The sequence below is a fragment of the Siphateles boraxobius genome, unplaced genomic scaffold, assembly GCF_051911475.1.
Source record: "Siphateles boraxobius isolate OS27281-9 unplaced genomic scaffold, OSU_SipBor_1 125, whole genome shotgun sequence".
Taxonomy (NCBI): domain Eukaryota; kingdom Metazoa; phylum Chordata; class Actinopteri; order Cypriniformes; family Leuciscidae; genus Siphateles; species Siphateles boraxobius.
In genome coordinates this window covers 1,115,001-1,134,849 of record NW_027508728.1, presented here as the reverse complement: position 1 = coordinate 1,134,849, position 19,849 = coordinate 1,115,001, and the positions used below count along the sequence as shown (strand labels likewise).

The 19,849-nt window shown below is 42.5% G+C and overlaps 1 protein-coding gene across 2 annotated transcripts in view; it reads left to right on the top strand.

Moving 5' to 3' along the window:
- Window positions 1-19,849, top strand: part of ddx46 (DEAD (Asp-Glu-Ala-Asp) box polypeptide 46) — an 80,209-nt gene that overhangs the window by 57,161 nt on the left and 3,199 nt on the right. For both annotated transcript variants that reach the window (XM_077224801.1, XM_077224792.1), the window contains exons 20-22: window positions 2,932-3,150; window positions 15,504-15,648; window positions 15,732-15,805. In XM_077224801.1, coding sequence (XP_077080916.1) covers window positions 2,932-3,150; window positions 15,504-15,648; window positions 15,732-15,805 — 438 coding nt within the window. The remainder of the gene's footprint in view (window positions 1-2,931; window positions 3,151-15,503; window positions 15,649-15,731; window positions 15,806-19,849) is intronic.

Below are 19,849 nucleotides of genomic sequence, written 5' to 3'. Positions count from 1 at the left end.
CAGGAACCGCCCCTAATGCTGCAATAACCAATCAGACCTCAAGAACCGCCCCTAATGCTCCAATAACAATCAGACCTCAGGAACCGCCCCTAATGCTCCAATAACCAATCAGACCTCAGGAACCGCCCCTAATGCTGCAATAACCAATCAGCCCTCAGGAACCACCCCTAATACTCCAATAACAATCAGACCTCAGGAACCGCCCCTAATGCTGCAATAACCAATCAGACCTCAGGAACCGCCCCTAATGCTCCAATAACAATCAGACCTCAGGAACCGCCCCTAATGCTGCAATAACCAATCAGACCTCAGGAACCGCCCCTAATGCTCCAATAACCAATCAGACCTCAAGAACCGCCCCTAATGCTCCAATAACAATCAGACCTCAGGAACCGCCCCTAATGCTCCAATAACCAATCAGACCTCAGGAATCGCCCCTAATGCTGCAATAACCAATCAGACCTCAGGAACCGCCCCTAATGCTCCAATAACCAATCAGACCTCAGGAACCGCCCCTAATGCTCCAATAACATTCAGACCTCAGGAACCGCCCCTAATGCTCCAATAACCAATCAGACCTCAGGAACCGCCCCTAATGCTGCAATAACCAATCAGCCCTCAGGAACCACCCCTAATACTCCAATAACAATCAGACCTCAGGAACCGCCCCTAATGCTGCAATAACCAATCAGACCTCAGGAACCGCCCCTAATGCTCCAATAACAATCTGACCTCAGGAACCGCCCCTAATGCTGCAATAACCAATCAGACCTCAGGAACCGCCCCTAATGCTCCAATAACCAATCAGACCTCAAGAACCGCCCCTAATGCTCCAATAACAATCAGACCTCAGGAACCGCCCCTAATGCTCCAATACCCAATCAGACCTCAGGAATCGCCCCTAATGCTGCAATAACCAATCAGACCTCAGGAACCGCCCCTAATGCTGCAATAACCAATCAGGCCTCAGGAACCACCCCTAATGCTCCAATAACCAATCAGACCTCAAGAACCGCCCCTAATGCTCCAATAACAATCAGACCTCAAGAACCGCCCCTAATGCTGCCATAACCAATCAAACCTCAGGAACCGCCCCTAATGCTCCAATAACAATCAGACCTCAGGAACCGCCCCTAATGCGGCAATAACCAATCAGACCTCAGGAACCGCCCCTAATGCTGCAATAACCAATCAGACCTCAGGAACAGCCCCTAATGCTCCAATAACCAATCAGACCTCAAGAACCGCCCCTAATGCTCCAATAACCAATCAGACCTCAGGAACCGCCCCTAATGCGGCAATAACCAATCAGACCTCAGGAACCGCCCCTAATGCTGCAATAACCAATCAGGCCTCAGGAACCGCCCCTAATGCTCCAATAACCAATCAGACCTCAAGAACCGCCCCTAATGCTCCAATAACAATCAGACCTCAGTAACCGCCCCTAATGCTGCAATAACCAATCAGACCTCAGGAACCGCCCCTAATGCTGCAATAACCAATCAGGCCTCAGGAACCGCCCCTAATGCTGCAATAACCAATCAGACCTCAAGAACCGGTCCCTATTGCTCCAATAACAATCAGACCTCAGGAACCGCCCCTAATGCTGCAATAACAAATCAGACCTCAGGAACCGCCCCTAATGCTCCAATAACCAATCAGACCTCAAGAACCGCCCCTAATGCTCCAATAACAATCAGACCTCAGGAACCGCCCCTAATGCTGCAATAACCAATCAGACCTCAGGAACCGCCCCTAATGCTGCAATAACCAATCAGACCTCAGGAACCGCCCCTAATGCTTCAATAACCAATCAGACCTCAAGAACCGCCCCTAATGCTCCAATAACAATCAGACCTCAAGAACCGCCCCTAATGCTGCAATAACCAATCAGACCTCAAGAACCGCCCCTAATGCTCCAATAACCAATCAGACCTCAAGAACCGCCCCTAATGCTCCAATAACAATCAGACCTCAGGAACCGCCCCTAATGCTGCAATAACCAATCAGACCTCAGGAACCGCCCCTAATGCTCCAATAACCAATCAGACCTCAAGAACCGCCCCTAATGCTCCAATAACAATCAGACCTCAGGAACCGCCCCTAATGCTGCAATAACCAATCAGACCTCAGGAACCGCCCCTAATGCTCCAATAACCAATCAGACCTCAAGAACCGCCCCTAATGCTCCAATAACCAATCAGACCTCAGGAACTGCCCCTAATGCTCCAATAACAATCAGACCTCAGGAACCGCCCCTAATGCTGCCATAACCAATCAGACCTCAGGAACCGCCCCTAATGCTGCAATAACCAATCAGACCTCAGGAACCGTCCCTAATGCGCCAATTACCAATCAGACCTCAGGAACCGCCCCTAATGCTGCAATAACCAATCAGACCTCAGGAACCGCCCCAATGCTGCAATAACCAATCAGACCTCAGGAACCGCCCCAATGCTCCAATAACCAATCAGACCTCAGGAACCGCCCCTAATGCTCCAATAACAATCGGACCTCAGACACCGCCCCTAATACTGCAATAACCAATCAGACCTCAGGAACCGCCCCAATGCTGCAATAACCAATCAGACCTCAGGAACCGCCCCAATGCTCCAATAACCAATCAGACCTCAGGAACCGCCCCTAATGCTCCAATAACAATCGGACCTCAGACACCGCCCCTAATGCCGCAATAACCCGTCAGAAAAATTGGAAATATATATATATTTTTAAAGTCAGGGTGATCATCGTTTTTATGATCGATTGTCGCTGTCGCAAACGAGTACGCTTGCCTATCCCTACTATCAAGCCAGTGTCTCAGATATTTTATTAACTGAAAGAATATCCTCAGGTGTTTGGCACAGCCAGAGATAAGCCGTAGTAGTTGTGACACTAAATGGCGTGCGTGCGTGTGTGTGTGTGTGACCTCAGGACGTGATGCAGCAGGCCACGAACGCTATCCTGCGTGGCGGAACGATGATCGCACCCTCGGTCTCCGCTAAGACCATCGCAGAGCAGCAGGCGGAGAAGATCAACGCTAAGCTCAACTACACGCCGGTGGAGAAGCTGGAGGAGGACCGGCAGGCCAACGACAACAGCGAGACTGTCAAGAGATACGAGGAGGAGCTGGAGATCAACGACTTCCCTCAGGTGACGGCACATGTACACTAGTGCTGCACGATTCATCATATCGCAGTCGCGATGGCAAGCCTATGCGATTATATGACGCAAAATGCTGCGATTTAATAGGAAATAGCCTAAACAAATCAGGGCTGTTAACGCAATTAACGCAGGATCATTAATTTTTGTCATCATTTGGCTAGTTTTACATGATCCCGCTCTTATTCATGCAAATGCTTTTAGACTATTCAATGCCGAAAAGTTAAAAGAGAGCGCGCTGCCTGTGAATGTCCTGACTGTGACTCAAAGAAAGACGCACGCGAACGCACAGACCGCACGCCAGCATGCAGTTCTCTTTCACACTTGAACGAACAATAGTACACACTATTATGCCAAAATGTCTTTTTGTCGGGTACCTTGTAACAGCAGTGTTGTGATGGGACGTAAAGAGTTGTGACTCGTGAGAGAATGAGACGCGTGTGAGATCTGCGTGTCTGTCAGCAGCGGCTGCTCTTAAAGGGACAGTACACAGTAGCCACTAATGATCTCTGTCGTTAAAGTTAATAAAGAACAAAGGGAACAGAGATTTTTATCCAGACATCAATGGCTTATTGATCATTAGGTGTTCAAGCACGAAGTGCTGAAAACCTATTGTAATTGCTATTTGAAAAAAAAAAAAAAAACTAAAACGCATCGTGCAGCCCAAACCGTAAGGCCTAGAGACTTGAAACCTGGCCAGGTGGTAGGGCCTCAGTTTGGGGAGAACCTATCAGAGTATGACCCCGATTGGCCCATAGGTGGCGCTACAGCAACCCAAAGTACTAAATTGCTCATAACTCCTAGACCGTTTGACTTGGAATCAAGCTTTTTGCACCACTGTGTTCCTTGGCTCAAGACGGACAATATTTATATCTCGGATTCTCGATTTGAGCAACAAAAAATTTGTTATGGCCGATTTTGTCCAAATCCTACTTTTGCGAACTAGTCCCTGGTTTTTTGCCTGATCGGAACCAGACCAGTCTAGGACAATTCTCTGGACTCTCTAGATCAATAATTATCAAAAAAAAGTTGAACTTTGCCCTTTGGTTCACTGTAACAGGGTCGTTTAGAAAAGGGGGCGTGTCAAAATACACTCAAAAGCCTATAAATCATAAATAAAAACTCAGAACTTCACAAAAACTGATGAGCACATGTGTCATGACATGGTGAAGAAGCATGCAGAGTTTCATGGAGATTGGACCATAGGTGGCGCTATAACTGTCAAAAAGGTCGCCTATTATTAGGTGTTCAAGCACGAAGTGCTGAAAACCTATTGTAATTGCTATTTGAAAAAAAAAAAAAAACCTAAAACGCATCGTGCAGCCCAAACCGTAAGGCCTAGAGACTTGAAACCTGGCCAGGTGGTAGGGCCTCAGTTTGGGGAGAACCTATCAGAGTATGACCCCGATTGGCCCATAGGTGGCGCTACAGCAACCCAAAGTACTAAATTGCTCTTAACTCCTAGACCGTTTGACTTGGAATGAAGCTTTTTGCACCACTGTGTTCCTTGGCTCAAGGCGGACAATATTTATATCTCGGATTCTCGATTTGAGCAACAAAAAATTTGTTATGGCCGATTTTGTCCAAATCCTACTTTTGCAAACTAGTCCCTGGTTTTTTGCCTGATCGGAACCAGACCCGTCTAGGACAATTCTCTGGACTCTCTAGATCAATAATTATCAAAAAAAAGTTGAACTTTGCCCTTTGGTTCACTGTAACAGGGTCGTTTAGAAAAGGGGGCGTGTCAAAATACACTCAAAAGCCTATAAATCATAAATAAAAACTTCACAAAAAGAAAAAGAACTTCACAAAAACTGATGAGCACATGTGTCATGACATGGTGAAGAAGCATGCAGAGTTTCATGGAGATCGGACAATAGGTGGCGCTATAACTGTCAAAATGCTTATATACCATTAAAAGAGATTTTCACAATAACATATCCCGTGTGTGTGTGTGTGTGTGTGTGTGTGTGTGTGTGTGTGTGTGTGTGTGTAAACATGCATAATATAGTTAACAACTGGTTTGTTTTAGTGCAGAATACTGGTGAAATCAAGTGTGTTCAAAATGAAAGTGAGTCAGTAAGTGGTCTTCTACTGCCCTCTCTACTTATTAATAGTCTTTTCACATGTGCTTTTGCATTCATATATATAGACAATAATAAATCACTTATACAACAATTACTATTATAACACAATCATATTTTGTCAGAGTTTATCACTTCAATTGTTCTGATGCTTCACATAATGTCTATCAACGTGGTAAATCATGGTAAATAACGCCAGAAACATGGTAAATCATAGTAAATAAGGTAAATCATGCTAGAATCCTGGTAAATCATTCTAGAATGTGCTATATCATGGTAAATCATCCTATAACATGGTAAATCAAGGTAAACTAAGATAAATCATGGTAAACTATGGTAAACCATGTTAGAATCATATTAAATCATACTAGAATGTGTTCAATTCTGGTAAACCATGTTAGAACAGGGTAAATCATGGTCAATCATACTAGAACTTGGTATATCATGGTAAACTATGGTAAATCATACTGGAACATGGTAAATCATACTGGAACATGGTAAATCAATTCAATTCAATTCAATTCAATTCAAATTTATTTGTATAGCGCTTTTCACAATACACATTGTCTCAAAGCAGCTTTACAGAAATTGCATTTCGGAAATGTACATAGAAAAATACAGTTAGTTAATCAAGTATTAATTTATGGCATAACATATCGCCGGCTTTGAGTCGTCTCTTCACAGGCGTCGAGTCGTCTCTTCACAGGCGTTGGGGCATCTGAAGTCTCCGTGAGAGGCTGGATACAAACTGGAGCTGACGAACGCTATTTACCTCGGGACTAGCGTCCCGAGATAACAGCAGAAAGGCAGATGGGAAATAATTAGCATAGCTGATGTTCATAATGTTAATGCATTCGAACTGATTCAGCAGTATCAAAGGTTAAGCATTAAGTGAATGCTTGGTTAAAGAGATGCGTCTTTAATCTAGTTTTAAACTGGGACAGCGAGTCTGAGTCTCGTACAATATCAGGAAGGCTATTCCAGAGTTTAGGAGCTAAATGCGAGAACGCCCTCCCTCCTTTAGTGGACTTAGATATCCTAGGAATGACCAGAAGCCTCGAATTTAGTGATCTTAAAGAGCGCGATGGATTGTATGGCGATAGAAGGTCTGTTAAATACACAGGAGCTAAACCATTTAGGGCTTTATAGGTCAGTAGGAATACTTTGTAATTGATACGTAACTTAATAGGTAACCAGTGTAGAGATGATAAAATAGGTGTTATATGATCATATTTTCTTGATCTAGTAAGAACTCTAGCAGCTGCATTTTGCACTAACTGTAGCTTGTTTATTGAGGATGCAGGACAGCCAGCTAATATAGCATTACAATAATCTAGTCTCGAGGTCATGAATGCATGAACTAACTTTTCTGCATCAGAAACAGATAGCATGTTGCGTAGCTTAGCAATGTTTCTAAGGTGGAAAAAGGCTGTTCTTGTAATATATGAAATATGATTTTCGAAAGTCAAGTTGCGGTCTAGTATAACACCCAGGTCTTTTACTGTAGTGGATAAAGTAACAGGACATCCTTCTAAATTAAAGTTGTATTGTAAGGGATTTTGTGGGTAGTTTTTTGGACCAATAAGTAGTACCTCCGTTTTATCTGAATTTAATAGCAGGAAATTACACGTCATCCAGCATTTTATATCATTTAGACACTCTGTCAATTTAGATAAGTTAGTGTTTTCATCTGGTCGTGATGAGATATATAATTGAGTGTCATCAGCATAACAGTGGAAATTAATTCCATGTTTTCTTATAATATTACCAAGTGGCAGCATATATATTGAGAATAGCAGAGGGCCTAACACCGATCCTTGCGGCACTCCATAGTCTACTGACGTTATCTTTGATTTTTCCCCATTTAAACAGACAAAATGGTAACGGTCTGATAAGTAAGACCTAAACCAGCTTAATGCCTGTCCCTGAACACCAGTGTAGTTTTGTAGTCGATCCAAGAGTATTTTATGATCGATAGTGTCGAACGCAGCGCTAAGATCGAGTAGAACTAGTATTGAGATACAGCCTTGGTCAGAAGCTAAAAGTAAATCATTTGTAATTTTAACTAGCGCAGGTTCTGTGCTATGATGCGGTCTGAATCCCGACTGGAATTTTTCATAGATATCATTTTCTTGTAAGAAAGAGCACAATTGAGCGGACACAATTTTTTCTAGTATTTTAGACATAAATGGAAGATTTGAGATGGGTCTGTAATTTGCTAAGTTATTTGGATCTAATTGCGGTTTCTTAATGAGAGGTTTTATTACTGCCAGCTTGAATATTTTTGGAACATGACCTAAAAATAAAGACGAGTTAATAATATTAAGAAGAGGCTCTTCGACTACAGGTAACACTTCTTTCAGTAGTTTAGTGGGTATTGGATCTAATAAACATGTTGTTGGTTTCGATGCAATGATAAGTTTATTTAGCTCTTCCTGTCCTATAGTTGTAAAGCGGTGTAGTTGTTCTAGAGGGGCCATAATTGAGGCTGAATCATAAGACATCATAGAGGATTGTATATTTACAATTGTGTTTCGGATGCTTTCTATTTTCTCATTGAAGTAATTCATAAAATCATTACTACTATATTGTAATGGAATATTTTGCTCTGGTGATGTTTGTTTATTTGTTAGTCTAGCCACGGTGTTGAATAAAAACCTTGGATTATTTTGGTTATTTTCTATTAGTTTGCGGAGATGCTCAGCTCTTGCTGCTTTTAGAGCCTTTTTATAACGTGACATACTGTCTTTCCACGCGATTCTAAAGACCTCTAAATTAGTTTGTTTCCATTTACGCTCTAAGTTACGAGTTTCTCTCTTGATTGCATGCGTAGCACTGTTGTACCATGGTGCTTTAGTTTTCTCTCTTACCTTTTTTAATCTAATTGGTGCAACAATATCTAGTGTACTAGAGAACATGGTGCTCAAACTGCTAGTCATTTCCTCTAGTTCATCTGTTTGTTTGGGTGCACTGCGCAGCTGAGATAGATCAGGTAAGCTATTTGAGAATCTATCTATAGTGGTTGGAAGGATTGTTCTGCCTGGTCGATAACGTTGCGCAACGTGACAAATTTCAGCAGTACGTATTATACAAGTTACCATGTAATGATCAGTGAGATCATCACTTTGCGGTATAATATTTATATCAGTTGGATTGGTTCCATATGATATAATTAAATCTAGTGTATGATTTAGACGATGAGTGGGACCACTGACGTTTTGCGTGACCCCAAAGGAGTTTAATAAATCTGTAAACGCAGTCCCTAACGCATCATTTGTATTATCTACGTGTATGTTAAAGTCTCCAACAATTATTGCTTTATCGACATTGACCAATAGATCTGAGAGAAAGTATGCAAACTCTTTTAGGAAATCAGCATAGGGCCCTGGAGGTCTATATAGGGTAGCCAAGGCTAGAGATAATATGGATTTGTTTCTTGCATCTAAGAGCGTAACATTTAGCACAAGTACTTCAAACGAATTAAACCTGTGACCTGTTTTCTGAGTAACATTAAGAATATCTCTATAGATTGTTGCAACACCGCCGCCACGACCGATCAGACGGGGCTCATGCTTATAACAGTATCCTGGTGGAGTGGACTCATTTAGACCGAAATAATCATTTGGTTTAAGCCAGGTTTCAGTAAGGCAAAGTACATCGAAACTATTATCTGTGACCATTTCATTTACAATAACCGCCTTAGGTGTGAGCGATCTAATGTTTAGAAGACCTAGCTTTAGAAATTGTTTTTGTTCACTGATATTTAGATTTTCTGGTTTAATTACAATAAGATTTTTGCTAGATCCTACACTAGATTTATTGTTTGGCCTCACTAAGCGAGGAATAGACACAGTTTCTATATAATGTTCTACACTACTTATATCAATTAAGTTGGGACAGCAAAGACTGTGATTTGGACTTTGACTTACTAGTCATATGGTGTGTAACGTCTTGGAGATGTTGTCCGACAGAACAGCCGCTCCGATTCTGCTGGGGTGCAGGCCATCAGCACGGTAGAGCCTAGGTCGCTCCCAGAACAGATTCCAATTATTTACAAAGAGCAGTTTCTGTTCATTACACCATGACATTAACCATTCATTTAGAGCAAATAATCTACTGAACCTTTCTTGTCCTAGTCGGTACGTGGGAAGCGGTCCAGACACGATGATCGTTGCTTCAGGCGATGTGCTGCGAACCGTCTCGATCAGGCTTCTGTAGTCCTTCTTCAGAACCTCCGTCTGCCGCAGCCTGATGTCGTTCGTCCCCGCGTGTAGGACCACAGCTCCGACGCGCTCGTCACCGTTCAGGATCTCGGGGATCTGTGCAGCGACATCAAGAACACGAGCACCAGGAAAGCAGTGAGTGCGCACCTTACGCTTACCTGAGGTAGCACGGACATGACGGACCATGGAAGTGCCGATGATCACGGAGGCGTCACGTTCCGGCTCGCGAAGAGGGGAGAAGCGGTTCCGGGTGGAGATCTCGAAGACCGGGAGGGGGGGGGAAGTCCTTGGTCTGGTCCTGGCTCGTGTCTTCCGCTGTGGGATCACCCAGGGTCCGTGGTGTTGCCTCGGTGCCGGAGTGAATGAAGGCAGAGATGATCGCGTCCTTCTGGGCAGAGAAACGCACGGAGTAGACGAAGTCGGAGTCAAAAAGTTACTAACCACTGACTTGTGAGCATCGGCGCGTGATGTTTCAAGCGTTGATCGCCGATCTCGCAGCTCGGCTTGCTTCACCAGCAGAACGCGGATCTGTTTCTCCACCGACTCCAGCTCCAATCGTACCGAAACCAGCTCGAATGTGTCCTCACCTGCACTCAGAGGTAACGTTAGACACACATCCGATATGTTCGCCATTATAACAGATGAACAGTAAATTAGTAGTGATACTACCAATATCACTACTAATTTAGGACTGAAATGATGGATATAACACGTATCCTTTCAGTCAAACGGGTGTAAAATGAGAGGGTCGATAGGCGCGAGGCCACGCGTGAAATGCTAGCGGGCTAAAGGCTAGTAGCCGAGATTCGGAAAGTTGGATCTAAGTAGCGATATCAAAGCAATCCGATTGTTTTTTATAAGGAATAGTGTCGAGGATAAGTTCACATGATATAAAAATAGAAAGTGCTTGTTTATAAATGAGTGGTAAAGAAGAAAATCAGCGATTAATGAATCAATTCGACGGAGCTCCAAACACAAACACCAAAATCATACTGGAACATGGTAAATCAAGAAAAATCTAACTGAAATGTGGTATATCATGGTAAATCATGCTAAAACATGGTCTATTCCATCTATGATGTCAGTGGTTAAATGCTTGCTACATAAAACTTAATGTCTTTTGATGCTTTTGTGATTAACGGCCTTAAAGGCCTTAACTGCTTGAACACCGCTAAATGCTGCTTGCAGCTTTAATTATAGGTGTTATCAATAATTTAGTTGTTGTTGCTAGTTTGAGTTGAGAAATACACATTTCAGTATATCACTAATCTGTGTGTGCATTTTCCTTGAGAAACAAGTTGACTCATGAAACCATTTGTTTATTATATCGCAATCGCAATATTGACCTCAATAATCGCAATATGACATTTTCCCCAAATCGTGCTGCCCTAATATACATTATACACATACATTATACACATCCTTCAATCCTAATAATAAACTAAGTGCAATGTAGTGTCAAAAATATAGATTTTTCAAGACATATCGCTTCCAATAGTAATTTTCCGCAGAGAGTTGAGACAAACCCTCGTCCCTTCACTCACTCGTTTCCTTTGCTCAGGATGAATATTGTTGGTGTTTCAGGGCTTGGATTGCGGCGTCACACATAAAGTGCCTCTCTGTACTGAATTGAGTTCTTTTTCACTGCTTATTGCACTTAAATAGTCAAAATTATCAAAATGGCAGTCTTCTAAGGTATTCACTTAAACACAGTCAGGTTTATTTTAAGTGAAGGTAAACAGTTGAGCTTGAAAACACACGTGTAACGGTATACTGGATCTGTTCTTCAGGTCTTAAAGTGACAGCAGCCGAATAACCCTGCTGATAAATTATATAATATTAAAGTCCCCCTGTGGTGAAAATCCAGCTTTTAATGTTGTTTATATGCCTATGTGGTGTTTTTAATATGCTTTAAGACAAAACGTGTAAATTCATAAGTCGACAGCATTGCTGAATATTTTCTCTAACTACCTTGTAACCAATCAGATCAACGTGTGATCGTCAACGAGTGGATCTCTGAGTGCTGTGTGCCTGATCCTGTGTCTGTAGTCAACTCAAGTCCCCTTTATTTATACAGCGCTTTTTACAATACAGATTGTTTCAAAGCAGCTATACAGAGATAACAGGAAAATAATGTTGTAATAGTATTGTTAAATATAAAATTAAATGTCCCCAACTAAACAAGCCAAAAGTTAATGGCGAAGAAAGGCGAAAAAGGTGACGGTGAAGGAAACAAAACTCCATCAGTGACAGAATAGAGAAACAACCTTGGGAGAACCCAGACTCAGTCAGAGGGGGCCAGTCCTCCTTTGGCCAATGAACGAACAGTGTATGATTATGATTCTGGCAGCAGGTGAGGTGTCCATGAGGCCTTCACAGGATTGATGAGGCTGGCACTTCAGGGATGTGTTGTCGCCGTGTCCATGCGATGGTCCTTCATCATATCGTATACGGCCTGGATCCGGCGGTTTGCGGTAAACCTCGGGATAAACAGAGAGACTAATATTAGCGTAGACGCCATCCTTCTTATGATGTAACAAGTACATCAGGATTTATGGGAAGTGTTCCAGGTTCCGGCTGATCTAAACTATGCAGCCTAACATTAAATTATAGAAGTCTATAATGTGTTGTGTATACTAAAGCCAAAGAGATGTGTTTTTAGTCTAGCTTTGAACTGACAGACTGTGTCTGCTTCCCGGACAATATTAGGAAGATTGTTCCAAAGTTTTGGTGCTAAATAGGAAAAGGATCTACCGCCAGCAGTCGATTTAGATATTCTAGGTATTATCAACTGGCCAGAACTTTGATATCGCAATAGACGTGAAGGACTATAATGCGTTAAGAGCTCGCTCAAGTACTGGGGAGCTAAACCATTTAGTGCTTTGTAAGTAATCAGCAATATTTTAAAATGTATACGATGTTTAACAGGGAGCCAATGCAGTGTTGACAGAACCGGGCTAATATGGTCATACCTCCTGGTTCTGGTAAGAACTCTAGCGGCTGCGTTTTTGACCAGCTGTAGTTTGTTTATTAAGCGTGCAGGGCAACCACCCATAATAGCATTACAATAATCTAGCCTTAATGTCATGAACTCATGGACTAATTGTTCTGCATTTGTCATTGAGAGCATATGACATAATTATATGTAATTTTAAGATGAAAAAATGCAGTTTTGCAGATACTAGACACGTGACTTTCAAATGAAAGATTGGTATCAAAGCACACACACACACACACACACACACACACACACACACACACACACACACACACACACACACACACACACACACACACACACACACACTCACACACAGGGTTCCTAACCGAGGACTTGATAGAGCAGCATCAAGTGTTAGACGGTATTCTAGGTTATTACGTGAGTAAGTTTTTTGTCCAATAATTAGAATCTCTGTTTTTTATATCAGCTATGCATTCCGTTAATTTTGTGGATTGGTAAGTTTCGTCAGGGCGTAAAGAAATATAGAGCTGAGTATCGTCAGCATAACAGTGAAAGCTAATTCCATGTTTCCTAATGATATCTCCTAACGGTAGCATGTACAGAGTGAACAGCAACGGTCCTAGTACTGTGCCTTGTGGTACACCATACTGAACTTGTGATTGATAAGACATCTCTTCATTTACTGCTACAAAGTGATAACTGTCAGATAAATATGATTTAAACCATGCTAATGCAATTCCACTAATGCCAACATAGTTTTCTAGTCTATTTAAAAGAATGTTGTGGTCAATGGTGTCAAATGCAGCACTAAGATCAAGTAACACTAATAGAGAGATACAACCACGATCGGATGATAAGAGCAAATCATTTGTGACTCTAATGAGAGCCGTCTCAGTACTATGATACGGTCTAAATCCTAACTGGAAATCCTGTAATTGACTAATTCTGTAGGATCAAGTTGCGTTTTTTTAACAAGCGGTTTAATTATAGCCAGCTTAAAAGTTTTTGGTACGTATCCTAGAGACAAAGATGAATTAATGATGTTAAGAAGAGGATCTATGACTTCTGGAAGCATCTCTTACAGTAGTTTAGTCGGTATAGGGTCTAACATACATGTTGTTGATTTAGATTTATCTAGTTTAGAAAATTCTTCCTCTCATATAGCAATAAATTAATCGAATTTTTCGTCAGGGAGACTACAATGCACTGTCTGATGCTATAATGTACTAGACGGTTGCATAGTTTTGTAATTTTTTCCCTGATATTATCAATCTTATAAGTGAAGAAATTCATAAAGTCATTACTGTTGTGTTTCTTGGAAACAACAAGCTTTATTTTTCATTAGTTTAGCCACAGTTTCAAATAAATGCCTAGGCTATTGTTTATTTTCTTCTAATAGGGTTGAAAAATAAGCAGATCTAGCAGCTTTTAAAGCCTCTCTGTAAGCAATCAAGCTCTCCTTCCATGAAATCCGAAATATCTCTAGTTTTGTTTTCTTCCAGTTGCGCTCCATTTTTCTGGCTCCTCTCTTTAGGGCGTGTGTGTGTGTGTGTGTGTGTGTGTGTGTGTGTGTGTGTGTGTGTGCGTGTGTGCGTGTTTGCGTGCTCGTTGTACCACGGTGTTGGACTATTTTCTTTAATCTTCTTTAAGCGCAACGGAGCAACTGTATCTAAAGTGCTGGAAAGGAGAGAGTTAAAAGTTTATGTTGCAATATCAAGTTCTTCTAAGCTATCTGGGATGCTGAGATGATGAAACTGATTAGGAAGATTATTGATAAAGCAATCTTTAGTGGCAGAAATGATAAGTCTAACATACTTGTAACACGGAGTCGGCTTTGCAGCCTTGGCTAAATGTAATTTACATGAGACTAGATAATGATCTGAGTCGTCGCTCTGCTGCAGAATTTCAACAGCATCAACATTGATTCCATGTGATAATATTAGATCTAGAGTATGATTACGACAATGAGTAGGTCCTGACACGTGTTGTCTAATCTTTTTCGGTATCTACATGTATATTAAAATCACCAACAATTAGGACTTTATCTGCATAAAATCTTTATGGTGCCCTGGTGGCCTGTATACAGTTGCCAGCAGAATTCTCAAACGTGATTTATCGTTTACACTAGATATTTTTACATTTAGCACCAACACTTCAAAATAATTATATTTAAAACTAGATTTCTTAGTGGTTTTGAAAATATTACTATAAATTACAGCACCACCTCCCCCTTTGCCTTTCATACGATGTTCATATTTATAACCGTAATCTTGGGTGGTGCACTCATTTAAAGTAATGTAATCGTCTGGTTTTAGCCAGGTTTCTGTCAAACACAGCACATCTAGGTTATAGTCTGAAATTATATCATTAACAATAAGTGCTTTTGAAGTAAGGGATCGAATTTTCAGCAACACGAGCTTTATCATTTGTTCATGTGTATTATTTCTGTTTTTTATTTTTTGAACATCAATTAAATGTTTACCATTAGATGGGTTTGTAAGTTTTTTGTATTTCCTAATTCGGGGAACAGACACAGTCTCTATATGATGATATCTAGGTGAAAGAGTCTCGATGTGATGGGATTTATCCCTGACCTTGGTGACGCGAGGCCGCTAGCAGGCGGTCGGTTTAGCCAGTTTTTACCTGCTTCCTGACCTGAGCCCCACATTGTCATGTTTGAGCTATAAATTTTACATGAAGTGCAAGTGACAATAAGAGGAGATGACATGACTCACCATGTTTGTTTGACTGACTGATGCTCACCTCAGATGTTTTGATGGATTAGTAAAAGGCGTGAGCAAAATAAATAAATAAATGAGCGCACTGATGGGACGCTAACAGGCTAGCGAATTACTAGCGTGTTGTGCTAGCAACGATTTAGATTGAAGCTTGTGATGTAAAGTTAATATGTGATACTGAGTAAGTTATATTTAGCAGTATAAACAACAGGAAATGCTAGTAAATTATGATTCAAAACAGAAAGATATACGAGGCTTACCTACATAAACCAACCCAGCAGCAGCTATGTAGACAGGAGTGTATGTGTGTGTGTGTTAAACTGCTCTGTCTCCACAGACGGCGCGCTGGAAGGTGACGTCGAAGGAAGCGCTGCAGCGGATCGGAGAGTACTCAGAGGCCGCCATCACCATACGAGGAACGTACTTCCCCCCGGGCAAAGAGCCCAAGGAGGGCGAGCGCAAGATCTACCTGGCCATCGAGAGTACGTGCCGCTTCACACACACACACACACACAAACCCGAGCGTTCTGCCGACGAGTGACTAAACCTGTGTGTGTGTTTACAGGTGCGAACGAGCTGGCCGTGCAGAAGGCCAAAGCAGAGATCACACGCCTCATCAAGGAGGAGCTCATACGCCTGGTACATCAGTCACACACACACACGTCTCACACACACATACACACGTCTCACACACACACACACACACACGTCACACACACACACTCACACGTCACACCTCACACACGTCACACACACACACACACGTCTCACACACACACGTCTCACACACACACGCACGTCACACACACACACACACACACACGTCACACACACACACATCACACACACACGTGACACACACACACATCACACACACACGTCTCTCACACACACACACACACACGCCTAATCAAGGAGGAGCTCATAAGCCTGGTACATCAGTCACACACACACACAAGCGTCTCACACATTCACTCACACACACACACACACACACACACACACACACACACACACACACACACACACTCCTCATCAAGGAGGAGCTCATACGCCTGGTACATCAGTCACACACACACACGTCACACACACACACACGTCACACACACACGTCTCACACACACACACACTCCTCATCAAGGAGGAGCTCATACGCCTGGTACATCAGTCACACACACACACGTCACACACACACACACGTCACACACACACGTCTCACACACACACACACACACACACACACACACACACACACACACACACACACACACACACACACACACACACTCCTCATCAAGGAGGAGCTCATACGCCTGGTACATCAGTCACACACACACACGTCTCACACACACACACACACACACACGTCTCACACATTCACACACACACACACTCACACACACACACACTCACACCTCACACATCACACACGCACTCACACGTCTCACACACACACACACACACACACACACACACACACGTCACACACACACACACACGTCACACACACACACACACACACACACACACACACGTCACACACACACACACACGTCACACACACACACACACACACACGTCACACACACACACACACGTCACACACGTCTCACACACACACACGTCACACACACACGTCTCACACACACACACGTCTCACACACACACACACACGTCTCTCACACACACACACACACACGTCACACACACACACACACGTCACACACACACACACACACACACGTCTCACACACACACACACACACACACGCCTCATCAAGGAGGAGCTCATACGCCTGGTACATCAGTCACACACACACACAAGCGTCTCACACATTCACTCACACACACACATGTCACACACACACACATCACACACACACACGTCAAACACACACACACACACACACACGCCTCATCAAGGAGGAGCTCACACGCCTGGTACATCAGTCACACACACACACGTCTCACACACACACACACACACACACACACACGTCTCACACACACACACGCCTCATCAAGGAGGAGCTCATAAGCCTGGTACATCAGTCACACACACACACAAGCGTCTCACACATTCACTCACACACACACACACACACACGTCACACACGTCTCACACACACACACGTCTCACACACACACACGTCTCACACACACACACACGTCACACACACACACACACACACACATCACACACACACACGTCTCTCACACACACACACACACACACGTCACACACACACACACACGTCTCACACACACACACACGCCTCATCAAGGAGGAGCTCACACGCCTGGTACATCAGTCACACACACACACAAGCGTCTCACACATTCACTCACACACACACACGTCACACACACACACACGTCACACACACACACACACACGCCTCATCAAGAAGGAGCTCACACGCCTGGTACATCAGTCACACACACGCACGTCTCACACACACACACACACGTCTCACACACACACACACACACACACACACGCCTCATCAAGGAGGAGCTCATAAGCCTGGTACATCAGTCACACACACACGTCTCACACATTCACTCACACACACACACACACACACACACACACACGTCACACACACACACACACGTCACACACACACACGTCACACACACACACACACACGCCTCATCAAGGAGGAGCTCACACGCCTGGTACATCAGTCCAGGGTTTGTACAAGGTGCTTAAAGTGCTTGAAGTACTTGAATTTGACTTTTTGAAATTTAAGTCCTGGAAAACTCTTGAAAACAGCCATATTTTTGAAGAGGTACTTGAAAAGTGCTTGAATTATTAAAAATAGGGATGCACCGATACCGAGCTCAAGTAAAAATGCTCCGATACCAACAACCGATAGGCCTCCCAGGCAGCGTGTGTATAGTAACACACAGCTGTGGTGCGCGCGCTGATCAGAGGAAACCGCGCAGTGGATTGAGCGCGCAGCGGCACAGACGCGCGAGCTGGTCGAGCGCATCCCTTTAAACAGAAGGAAGTTTTGAAGGAAATCAGTGGAAGGTTTGTAGTAAGACAATAAAATGAGGCATGTAGCTTATTATTAACGTTAACTGACGAGAGAGAGCGCAGTTCTGTTGAATGCTCTTGATTGCTCTTGATTGCTGATCGTTCACTTAGCACGTATTATTTGGATAAAAGCTAAATCATATATGTAAGTAAAGTAAAACATGAACTGTTACCTGATTTATGTATAACGAGTGGTTCTCTACATTATTACTGGACGTTTGCAGTCAAGAAGTTCCATGAACGCAAACATCAGCGCGCCCCGCAAACCGGCGTGTCTGTGCGCGAATACTCAACGTCTTGCGCTTGTACGGATGAATTCACACAAAATTATGTAAAAACGCCCATCTTGGCGAGTATCCTAGTAAACAAAGTCAGTTATATCTCAAATGAAGTAGCCATGTTCAAATGCGTCCGTGCGTTCGGTCTTAAAGGGGCAGTTTAACAAACCCACTGCTGTTTAAATGTTAATTAAACAATGGACAACTAAATTACTCACTGCTCTTGACTAAATAGGCTACCCTGTTCAACTTTACAAAAAGATCCATCTATATTTAATTTATCCAGTAATGAATATGCAATTTTTTCACATTTTATTACTTTATTCAAATTTCTGTGTTAGATCTACCCGAAAAACTCTAAAAAGACTGTTTATTTCATTTGTAGCCTTTCTTTGTTCTATCGTATTTATTTGTAAGTTGATTATTCGTTCTTATATTGTTGCTGACTGCTTACCTTTAATAATGTTTTAAATTCACATTAATTAGGCTGGCAGTTTTTTGTTGTAGTATCAAAATTGAATTAAATAATTGATATTTCACTGACCCAATCCTCAGCACTGACCCAATCCTCAGCACTGACCCAATCCTCAGCACTGACCCAATCCTCAGCACTGACCCAATCCTCAGCACTGACCCAATCCTCAGCACTGACCCAATCCTCAGCACTGACCCAATCCTCAGCACTGACCCAATCCTCAGCACTGACCCAATCCTCAGCACTGACCCAATCCTCAGCACTGACCCAATCCTCAGCACTGACCCAATCCTCAGCACTGACCCAATCCTCAGCACTGACCCTGCTGGATCTGCTCTAGTGTAAATATGTGCTGTGCATTCAATGAAAGATAAAATATGATAGAGCAATAGAATGTACAGTAACAGAAGCTCATACAATGTATTTTAGCAGGCTTAATTAAGCATGAAAATAATTGAAAGAAATATATGTTTGATGAACAAATTAAGCCAACTAACATGATTTATATTCTTTGGGTTTATCTACTAATACTTTTAAAAATTACAAATGCAGTGAAAATTCAGGGATCGGTTACGGTATCGGTATCTTGTTCTGCAAAAAGTGTTTTATTTTTTTGTTGAAAAAATAAAATAGTTTCACGCTAAATCAACGCTGCAGCCCGTCTGAGATATAGAGCTATTTCTTATGGCTATGAGCATGCTATTAAGTATATAATACAACTTTCATTCTTCAGGTCAATCATATATATTAATGGAAAATATATCAGTTTCAATATCCTTTCAATGGTAAAGGGGATTTCCCATGCCTGACAGCGCTGGTCAATGGATTGACCTCTATGAAGTGAAACATCAGATACCATATACATTTAATTTGAGTAAAAAAAT